This window comes from Lynx canadensis, chromosome F2 (genome assembly GCF_007474595.2).
Source record: "Lynx canadensis isolate LIC74 chromosome F2, mLynCan4.pri.v2, whole genome shotgun sequence".
Lineage (NCBI taxonomy): Eukaryota > Metazoa > Chordata > Mammalia > Carnivora > Felidae > Lynx > Lynx canadensis.
Genome location: NC_044320.2, coordinates 71,506,749 through 71,523,002, shown reverse-complemented (window position 1 = coordinate 71,523,002; position 16,254 = coordinate 71,506,749). Strand labels below are relative to the sequence as shown.

The 16,254-nt window shown below is 40.0% G+C and overlaps 1 protein-coding gene across 1 annotated transcript in view; it reads left to right on the top strand.

The window, feature by feature from the left end:
* The window catches only part of RAB2A (RAB2A, member RAS oncogene family), an 86,298-nt gene that overhangs the window by 29,569 nt on the left and 40,475 nt on the right, over positions 1-16,254 (top strand). Inside the window, exons 2-3 of the mRNA XM_030304362.1 lie at positions 2,687-2,758; positions 12,759-12,826. Of these exons, the coding sequence (XP_030160222.1) occupies positions 2,687-2,758; positions 12,759-12,826 (140 nt within the window). The remainder of the gene's footprint in view (positions 1-2,686; positions 2,759-12,758; positions 12,827-16,254) is intronic.

Sequence of the window (16,254 nt, the reverse complement as noted above, 5' to 3'; positions counted from 1 at the left end):
TCAGAGTAAGTGGTGTTAGTGGTACTAAAACAGTACATCCCGTTGTGCGGTAAGAAACGGTTTTCAGGCTCTTGTATCACTTACATGCTTACCAGACTGTTAGGTGATTCTTGAGGTCTCCCAGTAATAAAATCTGTGATGTTTAATTAATTACGTGTTTTTTCTGTATGGGAAAATTTGGGCTCTTAAAAAACAGAAATGAAGAAAAGACACAAGAATCTTAAAGGCATATTACTGAGTGAAAGAAGCCAGTCTGAAAAGGCTGATTCTAGCTATGTGGCATTCTGCAAAAGGCAAAACTGTGGACACAGTAAAAAGATCAGCACTTGCCAGGGGTTAGGGGTGAGAGAGGGACGGGGAGCATAGGGAATTTTTAGGTCAGTGACACTCTTCCGTATGATACCATAACGGGGAACACATTATACATTGGTCAAAACCCATAGAATAGGCAAACACCACAGCGAACCCTAACGTGAACCATGGACTTTGAGCGATGACGACGTGTCATTGCGGGTTCATGGATTGTAGTCAGAGTTCCAGTTCTGGTGCAGATGGTGATGGTGGAAGAGGCTGTGCTCCTGTGGGGCAGGGACTATATGGGAACTGGCTGTCCTTTCTGCTCAGTTTTGCTGTGAAACGAAATAACTGCCCTGAAAAATATTTTTAAAAAACAAAGAAATCCCCTCAGGGTGCCTGGCTGGCCCAGTCAGTAGAGCATGTGACTCTTTATCTTGAGGTCATGAGTTCGAGTCCCATGTTGGGGTATAGATTGTACTTAATTTTTTTTTTCTGAATCTTAAAAAATAATAATAATAATAACCCTGAAGATTCATATCGCGAATGTTCACTTATTTTGTACTTTGACACCTAAAAAATAATAATTTTCCTTTCTGTCGCAGACCTGAAAGGCTTTTCAAAGAAGCTAGAAATCTGCTAAAATGAGTTTGGCTTTACACCTTTTGTAATGTAAAAAAAGAAATCATAGATCAAAGAAAAGAGAAGAAAACTCAGGTCAGATGTTTTGAAATTCCAGTTTATTTTGGTTAAAACATTCCAAAAACATTGAACAAATAAAGTATTTCCCAAACCATAACCATACACACACACAAATTTCTTTGATTTGTTTATTGGGCATTTTGACAATCTTTGTGACATTTGACACTAGGGCCAGTTGTTCACCAGAATCATTTAATGGCCTTATCTCTGGCATAGGACAACAAGATATTCGTCATCCTTCTTGCGTTGAGTTTATAATCTAGAAGACATTGAACATCTTGGTTCAAGTGTCACTTCTCCAGAAAGACCTTCTCCAGCCCTTCAGTCTAGATTAAGTATCTTCTTACTCTTCCTCACAGTACTCTCTTCTTTCAAAAGGCAATATTTGTAATTCTAAATTGCAGTGCATATAGATTACTTGGCATTCATTCTGTTTTTTTTCTCTACCTGTACTCGAAGGAAGCATTCCACAGGATTGTGTCTTCAAGTCCCAAGTGCAGAGCACAGTTAGCATTCAGTAGAGCCTTTTGAGGGAAAGGGTGAACCAAGTGCAGGGTGCTCTCAAGGAAGCAGTCGGAGGCATATATGAAGAAAAGGGCCTGAAAATGAGTAGGAAAATGGTGTGGTGTTCAGTAAACCAGTTCTCATAGGACAGGTAGGATGAATACAGATAATTTGTCTTTAATTTAGGGCCGAGGAAGTTATTCATGACCTTAGTGACGTGAAATTTGGTAGTAGAGGGAAGGGACCAATTCAATTTTTTTTTTTTTTTTTTACATTTATTTATTTTTGAGAAACAGAGTGAGACAAAGCGTGAGCCGGGGAGGGGCAGAGAGAGAAGGAGACACAGAATCCGAAGCAGGCTCCAGGCTCTGAGCAAGCGGTCAGCACAGAGCCTGACGCGGGGCTCGAACCCATGAACTGTGAGATCATGACCTGAGCCAAAGTCAGACGCTCAACCGACTGAGCCACCCAGGTGCCCCTGAAGGGACATAATTCAGATTAGTCAATCCTGAAATGAGCTAGCCAGAAAATAGACCGAAGTAGATCCCAGCACTTAACTGCTAGTTTGTTCGTAGGTAAGTAAGGTAAACTACAAAAAGAGATTACTTTTGTTTTTACTTATTTTCACTGCGACAGGAAAAACAAAGTGCAGGAACCCTTAATGGCTGGAGTACTGTGGTAGAAAGAGGCTACTAGGGGGACCAGCTAGGTGTCTTGTAGGAAGGAGTTCCTGCCACTTATCTTTGAGATTAGAATATCAAATGAATAACAAAGGATGAGAAGGTGTTTGGGATTGATTAACACCTTCCACCTAAATCATCAATCCCTGGGCGCCTGGATGGCCTGGGTGGTTAAGCTTCTCAACTCATGATCCCAGGGTTCTGGGATCAAGCCTGACGTGGCTCCACACTGCATGGAGCCTGCTTAAGATATTTCTCTCTCTCTCTCTCTCTCTCTCTCTCTCTCTCTCTCTCTGTCTCTCTCTCTCTCTCTCTGTCTCTCTCTCTGTCTCTCAAATAAATCATCAATCCCGTAATTTCCCAAGAAATTATAACACCGAGAAATTCTGATAGATTGTTCACAGAGCACCAGAAACCCTGGCTGCCTCTTTTCTGTGTGCTTTTGTAAAGTGTTTCTTAATTTCTGTGAGTTTTGTCTCATGATTTTTTTTTTTTTTAACTTTCAGGTGTTGGTAAATCATGCTTATTGCTACAGTTTACAGACAAGAGGTTTCAGCCAGTGCATGACCTTACTATCGGTAAGTGTTCTACAAGAAATGAGAAACATTAAAAATTTGGGGGGGAGTGGAAATGGAATGTGCTAGAGAGGATCCATTCTATTAGTGATGAGTCAGAAAGAATCAGTGACACTAGATTTGTTGCTGTACAGAGGTTAGTTTCATCACTTGAAAAAAAATACAAGTATAGTGAAACTAATATCATCCAACTTTATAAAAATGGTCAGAAAACAGCAAGAAGACATATTTAAGATTTTGATTGTATTTAATGGTGAAACAAATGATTGCAAAACAAGAGAGCACAGGGGTAAGAGCAGAGACTGACCAGCTTGCCAGAGTTCAAATCAAGGCTGTGCCACTAACTAGCTGGTAATCCACCTTACCACTCCATGCCTCAGATTCTTTTATCTGTAAAATGAGAATAAGAGTGGTACCAATCTTACAAAGTTACTGTGGGCAGTAAATGAGTTAATAAATGTGAAACATTGGAACAGTGCCTGGCAGCATGATACACGCTCTCGGTTTACTTAGATAGTAATTATTAATCGAGAAAAACTGCCAGGAGGCAGTTTTAGTGTCCTAAGTTGCAAAGAATAAATGAGACCGTTACCAGTAACTGGTAGACTGAAATCTACTTAGATTTTACAACTAATAGGTTGGTGTATCTTCTCAGCCAGTGACTGCTTATTTTTCACAGGTATCATTAGATCACCATTAAGCAAGTTGAGTCTCATGTCCTGTGTATTTTTAAAATACCAAATCAAACAGAGTTTGTTAATCAAATTATTAGATAGATTAATAGCTGTCAATCAAGCCACATGTATTTTGTAGATACCTTGAAATCTTTTCCCAGGTGGCTATCCTGTCAGAATATTCCGATTCCGTTTTAATTGATTTAATTTAATTCCGTTTTAAGTATATACAGTAATGAAGGGTGAGACAGGTACTGTTGTTTCATGCTGGTCCCCATTTCATAGGTTAACTTTGGTGAGCTCAGTTTTGTGTACGATCTGCTCTTCGCCCAGTAAGTCTGAACCTCGGTAGCGGTGTCTTAAGCCTGATTCAGTCCTGACACAACTAACCACACAGTGGTTTTTAGCGTAGGAAATTAAACAAAAGTGTCTTCCTTTTCTCACTGAAGCTTTCATAGAAATTTCTAAGGTGTTATGGCACATCTGATGGAGAGGCTGGGCCTGAGCCTACTTTCAGAAAGCGGCATGGGCTATACTTGTGGAGAGAGAAGGGGTTGGACCAAAGGGAGCTGTTTGGAAAACTGCAACTCAGGCAGCTGTACCAGTGGCTTCCCTCCAGGAGGTAGGAAGCTAAAAGCACAGGGGAAGCCAAGGGACTTCTTTTCTGTCTCGTCCTCGTAAGACTCCAGCCCCACCCCTGGTGGTGACAGGCCCACTGATGGTCTGTCTCCTGAGCTCTGCTAACCCTGGTTTCTCTCTGTGTCCCCCCAGCCTAGAGATGGCAGCACTTTCCGGCTGGTGCCAGTCTCTCCGCTTCTTTACCATCCCTTCTTTGAGCTTCTCAGCTTTTTCTTTCCTGTAACTAACTCCCTACATTAAATTGCCTCTGTTTTAAATATTTAAATATGGTTTCTGTTTTTCTGGTTCCACCCTGACTACTCTACCTTGCCACACCCGTCCGGACAGTTTGTCTGGTCATTAGCATGTATTTGTTTTCAAGGAACATTGGAATGTTTGCTGCAATAGATGTGAGTAAGACAGTATCTTGATTCTGCTGCATACTTTGCCTGATGAATAGAAGAAGGTGAGAACGCTAAGGTCAGGTCATGACCAAGTATTAAATGATGGAACAGAGGAAATAAAAGACAAGGATGAGTCCGTGAAATACTCCTCATTACCCTTTGACTACTATCTCAGTGAGAATTGTTAACAATAGTAATCAGAGAGGCAATTTACAGATAGCTTCCCGGATATAACTACACTGAAGGTCCAGAGTAGAACGCTGGGTGTATTTAAGTGCTGTTATTCTGGACCAGCAGCATCTTTATTCTCTGGGAGCTTGTTAAAGAGTCTACTGAGTCAAATTCTGCATTTGAACAGGATCTCCCAGCGACTCGTATGAAAAGCTTGAGAAGCATTGGAGCGGTGGCTTTTACCAGTTTTGTAAACCAGTTGACCTGTCCGTACATGCGAGTGCACCCCCACACACATCCTGGCCTCTCCGTTCTTGCTTCCTCTCTACTTCAGCTACTCACTCCCATAGTCACACCCAGGACCTGGTCGTTACCGGTACCTGGCACCACTTCCAGAATCTCAGTGTCATGCATCTGGTTGGTTGTCCTCCCATCCTTCCAACTCACGCCCTCTGGTTGCTAACACTAATGATTTATTTGTCCCATCAGTTCTGTAATCCGTTGGTCCTGCTGTCTTTGTACTCTCACCCCTCTTGTGGTCCTACTTTCCTCCTTGCCCAGCTTTAATTCTAACCATTATAATTGCCATTTTCATCACCCCGGCATGCACACTCAACTCTTGCTCCCTCTCTTGCTTCGTCACACTTTTGTGGCTAACCCATAGGTCAACGCTAACTATCTACTCCATCCTGCTGGTTGAAAAACCCAGAGCCCGGCTAACTAGTCTCATTAGTTTCTTGGACACTAACTTCTAACCACTTGACAGTTACACTTTGTTTCCAATCCATTCATTCTCCACTTCCCTGTACCACTGTGTTACACCTTCTTGCTCTGTAATCAGGCACCACCTTTCCTGTCTTCATTCTCATGTGATAGCCTTGGTCTCTATTTCAGGAGCATTTTCACAGGTTTCCATCACCACACAGACCCACCTACCTGCGCTGTGCCCATGAACTCAGCCTTCTCCTCGCTATTGTGGATGAACTCCAAGTTGCTAGCCAAGGCCCACTCAAGAACACTGCTTCAGCAGTTCTTTTTTTCCCGAATGTCACTCATTTTTCCCCATTTGATTGTCATTTTTCATGACTGTTATCTTTTCCAGCTTTCAGTCCTTCTGTTTCCTTTTGGCAAAAGTCCTCAGATAGGACTGTTCGTAATTTCTGTCTCTGGTTTTTCTCTTCCCCTCCTTCTTTTTGGAACTCACTCCAACGAGGCTCTCTTCTCCCCATGTGCACATATCTGGCTGCTTACTCAACATCTCCTTTCTTAGATGTCTATTAGGCATCTCAAACTTAACGTGTTCCAAATAGCTCCTGATTTTTTCCCTCCTAGGCCTTTACAAGTGCACGTGGACACACATAGCCTCCCCCCCCCCAACCCAAACCCATCCTCTTGCCTAGATTTATTTTTCTCCTTAACTTTTTATACAGGTGATTGTAAGTGAATGTTGTCTCCCACCAGGATAAGAGTAAAGTTCGTGATAGCACTGTTAATCAGTTTTGTTCATTGCTGTATCTCCAGTGCCTGGTACATAGAAAGACTCTGTAAATGTTTTCTAAATTAATATACTATCTCTCTGGGGAGAAAGTTTCAAAAACATTTCACATTACAGTGCTTGATGCATACATTTGATTAATGCTGTTCAATTATATTGTGTAGAAATAATTCTAGTTATAGCCCACTGATGCCCACTACATTTATTTCACTATCTATTATTAATGGACAGTTCAACAAACAGTGATACAGAGGCTAGGCATATGTTGTGCCACCTTCCTGCCTAACTCCCCCACATCCTTAAAGCAGCCGTCCTATAAGAAATGACTGAGGAGTGAAAGTGTCCTTTGGGGGTAAAGGTTGTAGAATTGAAGCATCATTTCTTGTGTCAGGCTTCCCACAGATCAGTTACAAATACCCCTCATTTAATTGGGGTTCACTTTTCTGAGATAACATTGCCAAGAACTAGGGAGATAGCTTAAAAGCACTCTGTGAACATCGAGTTTAGATCTCAGAGTCTATGTTACTGGAATAGTAAAATGTATTTCCTTGACAGGGTGTGCTTATTATGAAAACATTGTACAAAACTCCAGAGAAAGTTAAATTCCCTATATAATATTCCTTTGGCCCTCCAGCAACCACTGATGTGTTTGTAGCCTTTTAGGGTTTTAAATGTATTCACAAACACACACACAAAGCTGTTCTGATGTGCGTTCCCTCCACCGGTGGCTACTGAAGTGCCCGTTTCTCCTGGGCCTTCCCTCCGCTGTGGCTTAGTTGTGTTTTTGCTCTTCGTGAAATGGGCAGAGAATAGTGATTATTTTACTTTCCTGCTCTCTAATTTTTAGTGAGGCTGAGCGTTTTTCATATGTTTAAGATCCACTTCTGTGTCTTTTCTCTTTGAATTACCTGTTTTTATCTTTGCCCCTTCTATTACTGGTTTGTTGTTGCGGGGTTTTTTTTGTCAAATCTGTTGATGGTTTTCTTTTTGGCTTCCAGGCCTCACTAAGGAAGGCTCCCCAGTACAAAAATTACTTCCTGTTCTCTTAAGTACTTTTCTAATACTGTAAATTCATACCCTGTCTGGTGTATGGCCACGTATATGATTTTCTTTAATCCATATATAACGTGTAGCCCCACACCCATTAAGTAAATAATCCATCTTTCTTTCCTGCTTGAACCATCACCTTTGTCATATGCTCAGTATCCATAGGTAAGCAAGTCTGTTGGAGGACTCTCAAATCTATTCCATTTATGTTTTGGGTTTTTGTTTTGTTTCTGTTTTTCTCTATTTCATGAGAAAATATACTACTGATATTTATAGTAACTTTGTAGTATAATTAATATGTGATTGACATTTTTCCTTTTTGAAGTTTTCTTGATCATTGTTTTTATTTTTTTTTTTAAGTTTATTTATTTTGAAAGAAACAGCACAAGAGGGGAAAGGGCAGAGAGAACGGGAGAGAGAGAATCCCAAGCAGGCTCCACATGGCCAGTGTGCAGGGCGTGCAGAGCCCGACTCTCAGGGTTCAAACCCATGAAACTGTGGGTTTTGTTACCTGAACCAAAACCAAGAGTCGGACACTTAACTGACTGAGGCAAGCCACCCAGGTGCCCCGTTTCCCCCCAACTTTTTAAATGCTCTTCAGTAAAGTTTTATAATTTTCTTCTTATACACCTTGTGCTTTTTTTTGTAAGTTTATTTTGTTACTATTGTGGGTAGGGTTTTTTTTTTTTTTTTCACCATTACTTTTGTGAAATTAATTATTTTGCATGCTCTGGGTAGACTGGCCCAGACTGGCCTATCTGTAAGTCATAAATTTTTCCTTGTCTAATATTTGCACCTTTTTGTTTTGTTTGTGTAATTTATGACCAAAATCTCTGGAATAGTTTACAAGTTGAGGGCATGATGATCTTTTTCTCTGCAGTTGGAAACTTCTAGTGGTTTACCTTAAAGGTGCTATTCATTTTTTCATGGAAAGTTAAGGAAGTTACTCTTCAATAATCTAGTTTTTCCCTTGTTTCTAGAACTAGGGACATAAAGCTTTCTTCCCACAAGTCTCTGTTTTGAACCTCCACAATGTCTAGGTCCCAGCACAGGTCCCTGTGTTCTGCTGTTGTGGCTCTGCTCTCTGCTGTGACAGCCCCATGGTCACTTGGCTCTGACAAGTGGCCCTTTCTCAAACGGCTTGGCATCGTTAGTTATGTGAGTGGTGGTATAGAAATTTTGGTGTAGAGTAGGGAATAATAATTATAGCTCACACATACTGAGTACTTACTGTATGCCAAGCCCCGCTCTTGTTTTGTGTGTAGTAACCCTTTAATCTTGAAAAAAATCCTGTGAGATGGGTTTTATTAATATCATTTTACAGATAAGGAAACTGACGCAGAAGAGATTTAACATTTTTCACACAGTCCCACAATTAGTAGACATTGATCTTTGCTCAATAAATGGTTACCCTGCAAGGCTTCACATTCTTTTCTTTTTTTCTTTTTTCTTCTTTTCTTTTCTTTTCTTTTCGCAAGGCTTCACATTTCTTACTACGCAAGGATGATAATGATCTAGAGGCAGTTAAAAAGTATCTATTTACATTCAGACTATTTTGTCTTGGAAGGTTGCAAGTGAATAACATAACTGAAAAAATAAGCATCGCTCCCTAACAACATCAGGTAAATGAGGCCTTCTTGCATTTGGCTCCACAGACCATCTCTCTGGCAGCCAGATTGGCTGTTAATTGAAAATGCATCTGAGAAGAGAACCTCAAGGGCGTAGGGGATGATGGTTTATCCCTTGAAAAAAAGATAGGAAAGTGTGTCTAAATTGAGTTCTTAAGCATATACATAAATATACACACACACACACACACACACACACACACACACACCCATATACACTTAAGAAAAAAGATTGAAAATTTTCAATAACCCAGAAAAGAAATAAGGTTTTCAGTTTTTGTTTCTGAGTCTTATAGTGCACTTAAGTTTCAGCATTTTCTTTTGCCACACAGAATGTATTGAGCCCAGTCACACAATGTATTGAGCCCAGTTACAAGTAGGTTAATGAGAAGGAGTTACAGTTCTGAAACTGAAATCAGATTCTGTTTTTGTTTCATTTGATAGGAAAACAAATCATAGTTTTTCAGTAATCAGTGCTTGTCAGTTTTTCCTCTAAGATGTGTATTTTTCAGAAAATAAAAAAAATAAAAAAGGGGCTCCAGGGTGGCTCAGTCAGTTGAGCATCCGACTCTTGATTTCAGCTCGGGTCGTGATCCCAGGGTCATGGGATCGAGCCCCTCATCAGATTTTGCACTGAGCATGGAGCCTGCTTAAGGTTCTCTCTTTCCCTCTTCCCCTCTCCCTCACTCACACACTCACTCTGTCTCTAAAATAAAATTTTAAAAAAGATGTATTTTTCTTCCTGCCATCATTCTTTATCTCATTCCTGGAGAATACAGTAGTCTTGTTAAGAACTAGTTAGTTCTTTACCTCTTGTTTTTAAATTCTGTATCCTGACCCTATTGATAAATAATATTAAAACATCAATTTTATTATGACATTTCCCTGCTTTAGAAACAAATCCTGATTTTCATATGATACGATTTTCATTTAACATCTTAAAAACTGGATATATTTTGGGGTGCCTGAGTGGCTCAGTCGGTTAAGCGTCCAACTTCGGCTCAGGTCATGATCTCTTCTTGGTCTGTGAGTTCAAGCCCCACATAGGGCTCTGTGCTGACAGCTCAGAGTCTGGAACCTGCTTCGGATTCTGTGTATCCCTTTCTCTCTGCCCCTCCCTGACTCACGCTGTGTGTGTGTGTGTGTGTGTGTGTGTGTGTGTGTGTGTGTGTGTGTGTGTCTCCCTCAAAAATAAATAAAACTTAAAAAATAATAATAAAATTGGATATATTTTTACAGGCAAAATCTTTGTTTAAAAGACTTCAAGCTTCAACAACCTTTCTTTGCTTACTTTGACTAAAGAGATAAATGTACCAAAACCCAAGTGTGGCTAGGTAAAGCAAAAGGGGATATGTTAGAATTCCTGAATTTTACATGGAACCCTCAGGAGAGTGAAGACTTACACTTGGGAATGGGCAGGAATGAAGCATCTTTGGAGTCAGGAAGCAGGAACCATAGCAACAGTCCCGCAGCACAGGTGTCCTTAGCCTCTCATCTGCCAGGACACAGTGGATGCCAGTCATTCTTCAGATCTGTGTCCCTCTGCCCAAGATGTCAGTCCCTGGGCCTTGCCCATCCAACACGAGTCAAGGGTCTGTTTTTAGTTTGTAGTTGTTTTTTGTCCAGTTTGACATTATGCATTAGATTGAAGAAATCTTTAATCCCAGTGAGTGATGCAGCATTTTTAGATTGAGGTTAAAAGCCCATCTGTGATGATGGAAGGAAAAGTAGGCATTCTCTCTCTAGTTTGTGGCTAGAAATGAAACAATAGATTCACGAAAAAGCTTCCACTTTGTTAAATATCTAGCTACATAGAATATTGTACATTAGTACATTCCTTTTAAATACCGGATACCTCAAAGAGCACTTGTATAATATTTAGCCGCTGGTTTCTCCCTTCAGCTACTCCCATTTTCATGTTAATGGTAAGCTGGTGGGCGGTTGTTTTCTGTGTCTCCCACCCTGTGGCACAGAGTACGTGTGAATATGTATGTATGTATTTATATATATTTTTAGATTTATATATGTATATACTTGTAATTAATATGTAGATTGGCAGGTATAAAAAATGGTTGTGTGGCAGAATTTTGCAGTTTTGCATTTTTCATTCTAGTACATCATGACTCCTGAGTCTGTCTCTTCTTTATTTCTAATTCTGAGAAATGTACCATTAGTTGCCTGGTATTGACTCTGGCCCCGGGATGGAATCATTGTTAAGATGTAGAGTAAAAACTTCACCGAGTTACGTATCACGAAAGAACAAATTACCTGTCTGTCCCATCTTCCTGATCATGGTCGGGGGAGTTACAGGAGCTGCTGAAATGGAATTCTGACACTGGGCATTATGCCCTCCCCTGGGCAACTAGAAGCTGTTTTTCTGCCAAGTTGACATCTGGTTTCTGAGGACCATGTGTGTCTTCCCTTCACCCCGACTCTGATCTAAATACTGATGGAGCGCACTCCAAGCAGTAATGACTCAGTGTAATAGAAGTGATAGACTTCTTTCAGGGTCTCCTTCACAGCTGTTTGCTGCTCTGAAATTATCCCTTTTTTTTTCCTCCTGTGTTTAAAAACATTTTTTTTTAAATTTATTTTGAGTGAGAGAGAATGTGAGTGGCGGAGGGGCAGAGAGAGAGGGAGAGAGAGGATCCCAAGCAGGCTCCACACTGACAGCGTGGGGCTCGATCCCACAAACTGCAAATTCATTCATGACATTAGCCGAAATCAAGAGTTGGCTGCTTAACCAGCTGAGCCACCCAGACTGAGTACTTTCAAAAAAAGATGATAAGGGGGGAGGAGGAAAAAAAAAGATAAATGAAGGAGAAAAGCCAGAGTAGTTATCTTGTGTTAAGAAAGTTTGTACTCCTAGGACCGCCTGAGTGGCACTGTCGGTTAAGCGGCCGACTTCAGCTCAAGTCGAGATTTCATGGTTCGTGAGTTCGAGCCCCACATCGGGCTCTGTGCTGACAGCTCAGAGCCTGGAGCCTGCTTCAGATTCTGTGTCTCCCTCTCTCTCTGCCCCTCCCCTGCTCATGCTCTGTCTCTGTCTCTCAAAAATAAACGTTAAAAAAAATGTTTAAAAAAAAAAAAAGGTTGTACTCCCTTTGACCTGCAATTCTATTTCGTATAATTTGCCTTTAGTCATAATCCTTAGTTGAAAGATGTATGCAGAAAGTTCATTTCAGTTTTAGCTACTTAGAGAAAATTCGGCAATGACCTGTATTTGTAACCAGCTTACCAACTTAGTAAAGTGTGTGTACACACACACACACAACACACACACACACACACACACACACACACATATGCAGTCACCAAAAGTAATGGCATAGTTTATTGACTGATTGATTTGTAATGAGATTTGTGATACGGAGTAATGTTTGTTATTGTCTGAGAAGCGAATTGCAGAGCGGCATTTATGTGCCCCCATCTGTATAGAGTGTACGTACACTTCTGTGCGTATCTTCCCTTAGAGCAACGTCTCGAAGTATGTTTAAACAGTGGTTATCTGGAGTGGGATTAGGAGAGTTCTTTACTAGTTGATAACCCATGCTGGGAACCAAAGCTATGATGTTGAAGGGCCTCTATCCCTTTAGTGATTTTTATACCATATTAATAGTCTTCAAGGAATTTTAATATTGTTACTAATAATTACGGTTCTTGAATCTCATTTCTAGTTTTTTTATATTATGGAACCTATGAAAACATGAGGACGACAGTTTGTTTTCTAACTCTACTAGACTTGAATATCTTAGTATTTTAATTGTGTCTTTAACTTACGCCTTTTAGCACCTCTGCCTTAGTTTATTTGTTTTCTCAGGGTAGGGGCCATATTTGGTAAAGTTCATCTATGTATCATCGGGGATAGTATGTCCTGGAAATAAACATCCTTTTTAAAAAAAAATCCTTAAATGTGAAATATAGTCCCACTAGTTTATGTAACAAATCATTTTTTTGTCTGTTCAGGTGTAGAGTTTGGTGCTCGAATGATAACTATTGATGGAAAACAGATAAAACTTCAGATATGGGATACGGTAAGTATAGCAAATACATTGTATGCCCTCAGTAAAGTTGTTCTATGAAAGTACAGTGTTTTGTTTTGTTTTGTTTTGTTTTAATGTCGTTTTATGCCTATTATGATTTGTTAGGCACCAGCATCCACATAGCCGTGAGATGAAATGTGGTGCCAGAAAAGATTAGGTGTTCTTATGCAGTGTTTTCAACAGGTGTATCACAGGCCTTGGGTGTAGGTGAACGTGTCTGAACACATGCTCATGCTGTGTGGTCTAAATGGAAATGCTCCAGAAACTGTTTTTAAGAAAATAAAGCAGCATATCTAAAGTACACCTACGAAATAAAATGTGAATGTAAACACGATAGAGTCACTTGATCTGACCGCTTATTAATTTTAAAAGTTTGGTTTAAAACATAAAAAAATAGAAGTTTGATTTAGTTCCAACCACTTGAAGCAGCCTTGCTCCCAGCCCTAGTTCTCCCTCCCATTTATGTTCACCGAGTGTCTGTTCCATACTGTGCTATAGAGTTTTTAGTACCAGTTTGTGATCTAAACCGCACAACAGGATACTGTTTTCTCTTTCCTCCCGACTTAAGTGTATAATAGAGAAGTTACTTTGTTACATACAATGGATACCTTAAGGTAACGGTTCTCAAACTTTTTGGTCTCAGAATCCCTTTCTTTATACTTTTAAAAATTAATGAGGACTCCAAAGAGCCTTTGCTTATGTGCCTTATAGCTATCAATATTTACATTACAAAACTGAGAAACTTATAAATACCCAATTAGTAATTCACTTGAAGATAAGTATAATAAACTTCTTATGTGTTAGGATCAACAAAGCAATTTTTATGAGAATTGACTGGTTTTCCAAAACAAAAACTTTATTTTTCTAGTGAGAAGAGTGTCATTTTGTTACGTTTTGAAAAACCTCTTCACTGTCTGCTTAATAGAAAACAGCTTGAATTCTCATACCTGCTTCTGCATAGGGTCTAATGTGTATTGTTTAGTTGGAGTATATGAAGAAAATATAACCTCGGGGTGCCTGGGTGGGTTAGTCGGTTAAGCGTCCGACTTTGGCTCAGGTATGATGTCATGGTCCATGAGCTAGAACTCCACGTAGAGCGGTCAGTGCAGAGCCTGACTAGGATGCTCTGTCCCCGCCCCCCCCAGGCCCCTCCCCCAGCATGCGCTCTCTCTCAGAAATAAATAGACATTAAAAAAAAGAAAAGAAAATGCAACCTCACACAAATAAGTAGTTGGGAAATGGAGACCCTCATGGACCCTTAAAGGGTTAGGGACTCCCGGGAGTCCTGGGATCACGCTTTGCGAACCACTGCGAAGGGCAGTTAGGACTTAATTCTTTACAGAACCCTAATTGAGAAAACCCAAAAGGTCGCCTGTTATGACAAAGCAAATTCTCTAAACTAGTAAAGGAAATTTAAAAGATGGGGAATTTTATCATTATATTCCCCTGTCCGTTTTTTCTCTTGTCGCTCAGTCTTAGTTTCTTAGCTGTCACCTATAATAGTTATTGAAGAAAGGAACCTTGGAGGATTTTCGGTCTCACAGATTGGAGAATATCTCACAAGAAGACCCAGCCAGTTGCTGCAGGCTGTTGTGACACCTAGGTTTCCTGATACTTCCTACATATCACATAGTAAATCCCTGAGATGGAAACCCCTAAATCTCTATCTTGCTCTGTTCCAGAGTTATATATTGAACTCCAGGTTCTTGTGGTTTCTTATCTCTTCTTTTTAAGTGAAGATTTATGCTTTTACTGTTTCTTAGCATTCCCCGCCCCCACCCCGAGCCTGTAGTGTCTCATAACTTTTTTGATTTATATTCTCTCGGGTGACATGATTTCAGAACTGCTTGGAAAAGAGAAAAATGAAATATGCAAAGTCCCTTCCTTCCTAGAGATTTAAAATTAATGCTCTCCAGCCGAAAGGAAGTATTCTCTCCTGTGTTGAAAGAGTTTATTCTTCTTTTTCAGAAGTGGGTGGTTTTATGTAAGCTAGCTTGCTTTCTTAGCTAATAAACTCGTGCAGGACACATCCTGCCGTGTAGGGTTGTGTGAACCAAACCACTTGCTCTTCTGTAATAAGTATGCCTTTCATACCTTGCACTTTGCATGAATACTTGCTGTGCTTGAAGTATGTTCCCCCTGTTTTCCATTTAAGACCAGCTCAGATGTCAATTCTGGAGCCTCTGTGACACCCATGAGATAGCTGATTCTCCCCATAATTTATGTATATTTCTGTTACAGCTCTGCTCCTGTTGTTATCATAGTTGTTTGTTCACCAGCTTCATAATAATCATGAGGGAAAGGACCCTCTGTATCCTACTCAACTTTGTATCTTGCATTCATAGTGTACTGGCTGATGTTTGGTAAATTTTATTGAATGAGTAAGTAAAGAATCTCATTCTAAACAGTCTGTAGGATCATTGGATGCATTCAAGAGACGTTATTGCTAACGTACATAGTTCCATAGGGAAGGTTAATTTCATAGTGAAAATTATGTGACATTATAGACACAAAGCACCTTGTTGTGGTTTATTCTCATTTATCCGGTTGTCCTTCTGTCCTTGAGGTGTTCTCTTAAATAATTCCCTGCCCTCCAGTTTTTGAACCTTGAACAAGTCATTCATTCCCCAGTTGTTTCTGTTGTAGATTAACTAGTCCTGTCTTTCCCCCCCTTGCTTATGAGTTGATTATTTTACATTTCAGTGATCTGTCAGAAGAAATCTGTTGTGTTATGTATTGAGCTCCAGGTTCTTGTGGTTATTTAATAATTGCTGTCATAATTGCTTATTTTGGACAGCATGAAAGAGAATTAGAAAAACAACAACACCTTGTTCATACTTCCTCTAGAAAGGCAGAGTGATAGTCTTCTTTCCTCTATCTAAAACGGAGAGACTGGTACCATTGAAGACATCATGACTCCCAGGAAAGAATTCCAGGCCTCCCGCGTGGCAGGTGCTAGGAACCAGTAGCCTGTCTCAGATTTTAAAGAGTGTTCAGAAAACTTACTACTTTTGTTATGTATATATTTAAATCCAAGTTAGTTAACATATAGTGTAATAATGATTCCAGGAACAGAATTTAATGATTCATCACTTATGTAACACCCAATGCTCATCCCTACAAGTGCCCTCCTTAATGCCCGTCGCCTATTTACCCCATCCCCCCACCCAACACCCTGCCAGCAACCCTCAGTTTGTTCTCTGTATTTAAGAGTATTTATGGTTTGTCTCCTGCTCTATTTTTGTATTATTTTTGCTTCCCTTCCCTTATGTTCATGTTTTGTTTCTTAAATTCCACATAGGAGTGAAGTCATATGATGCTTGTCTTTCTCTGACTTTTTTGCTTAGCATAATACACTCTAGTTCCATCCACATTTTTGCAAATGGCAAGATTTCATTCTTTTTGATCAGTGAGTAATA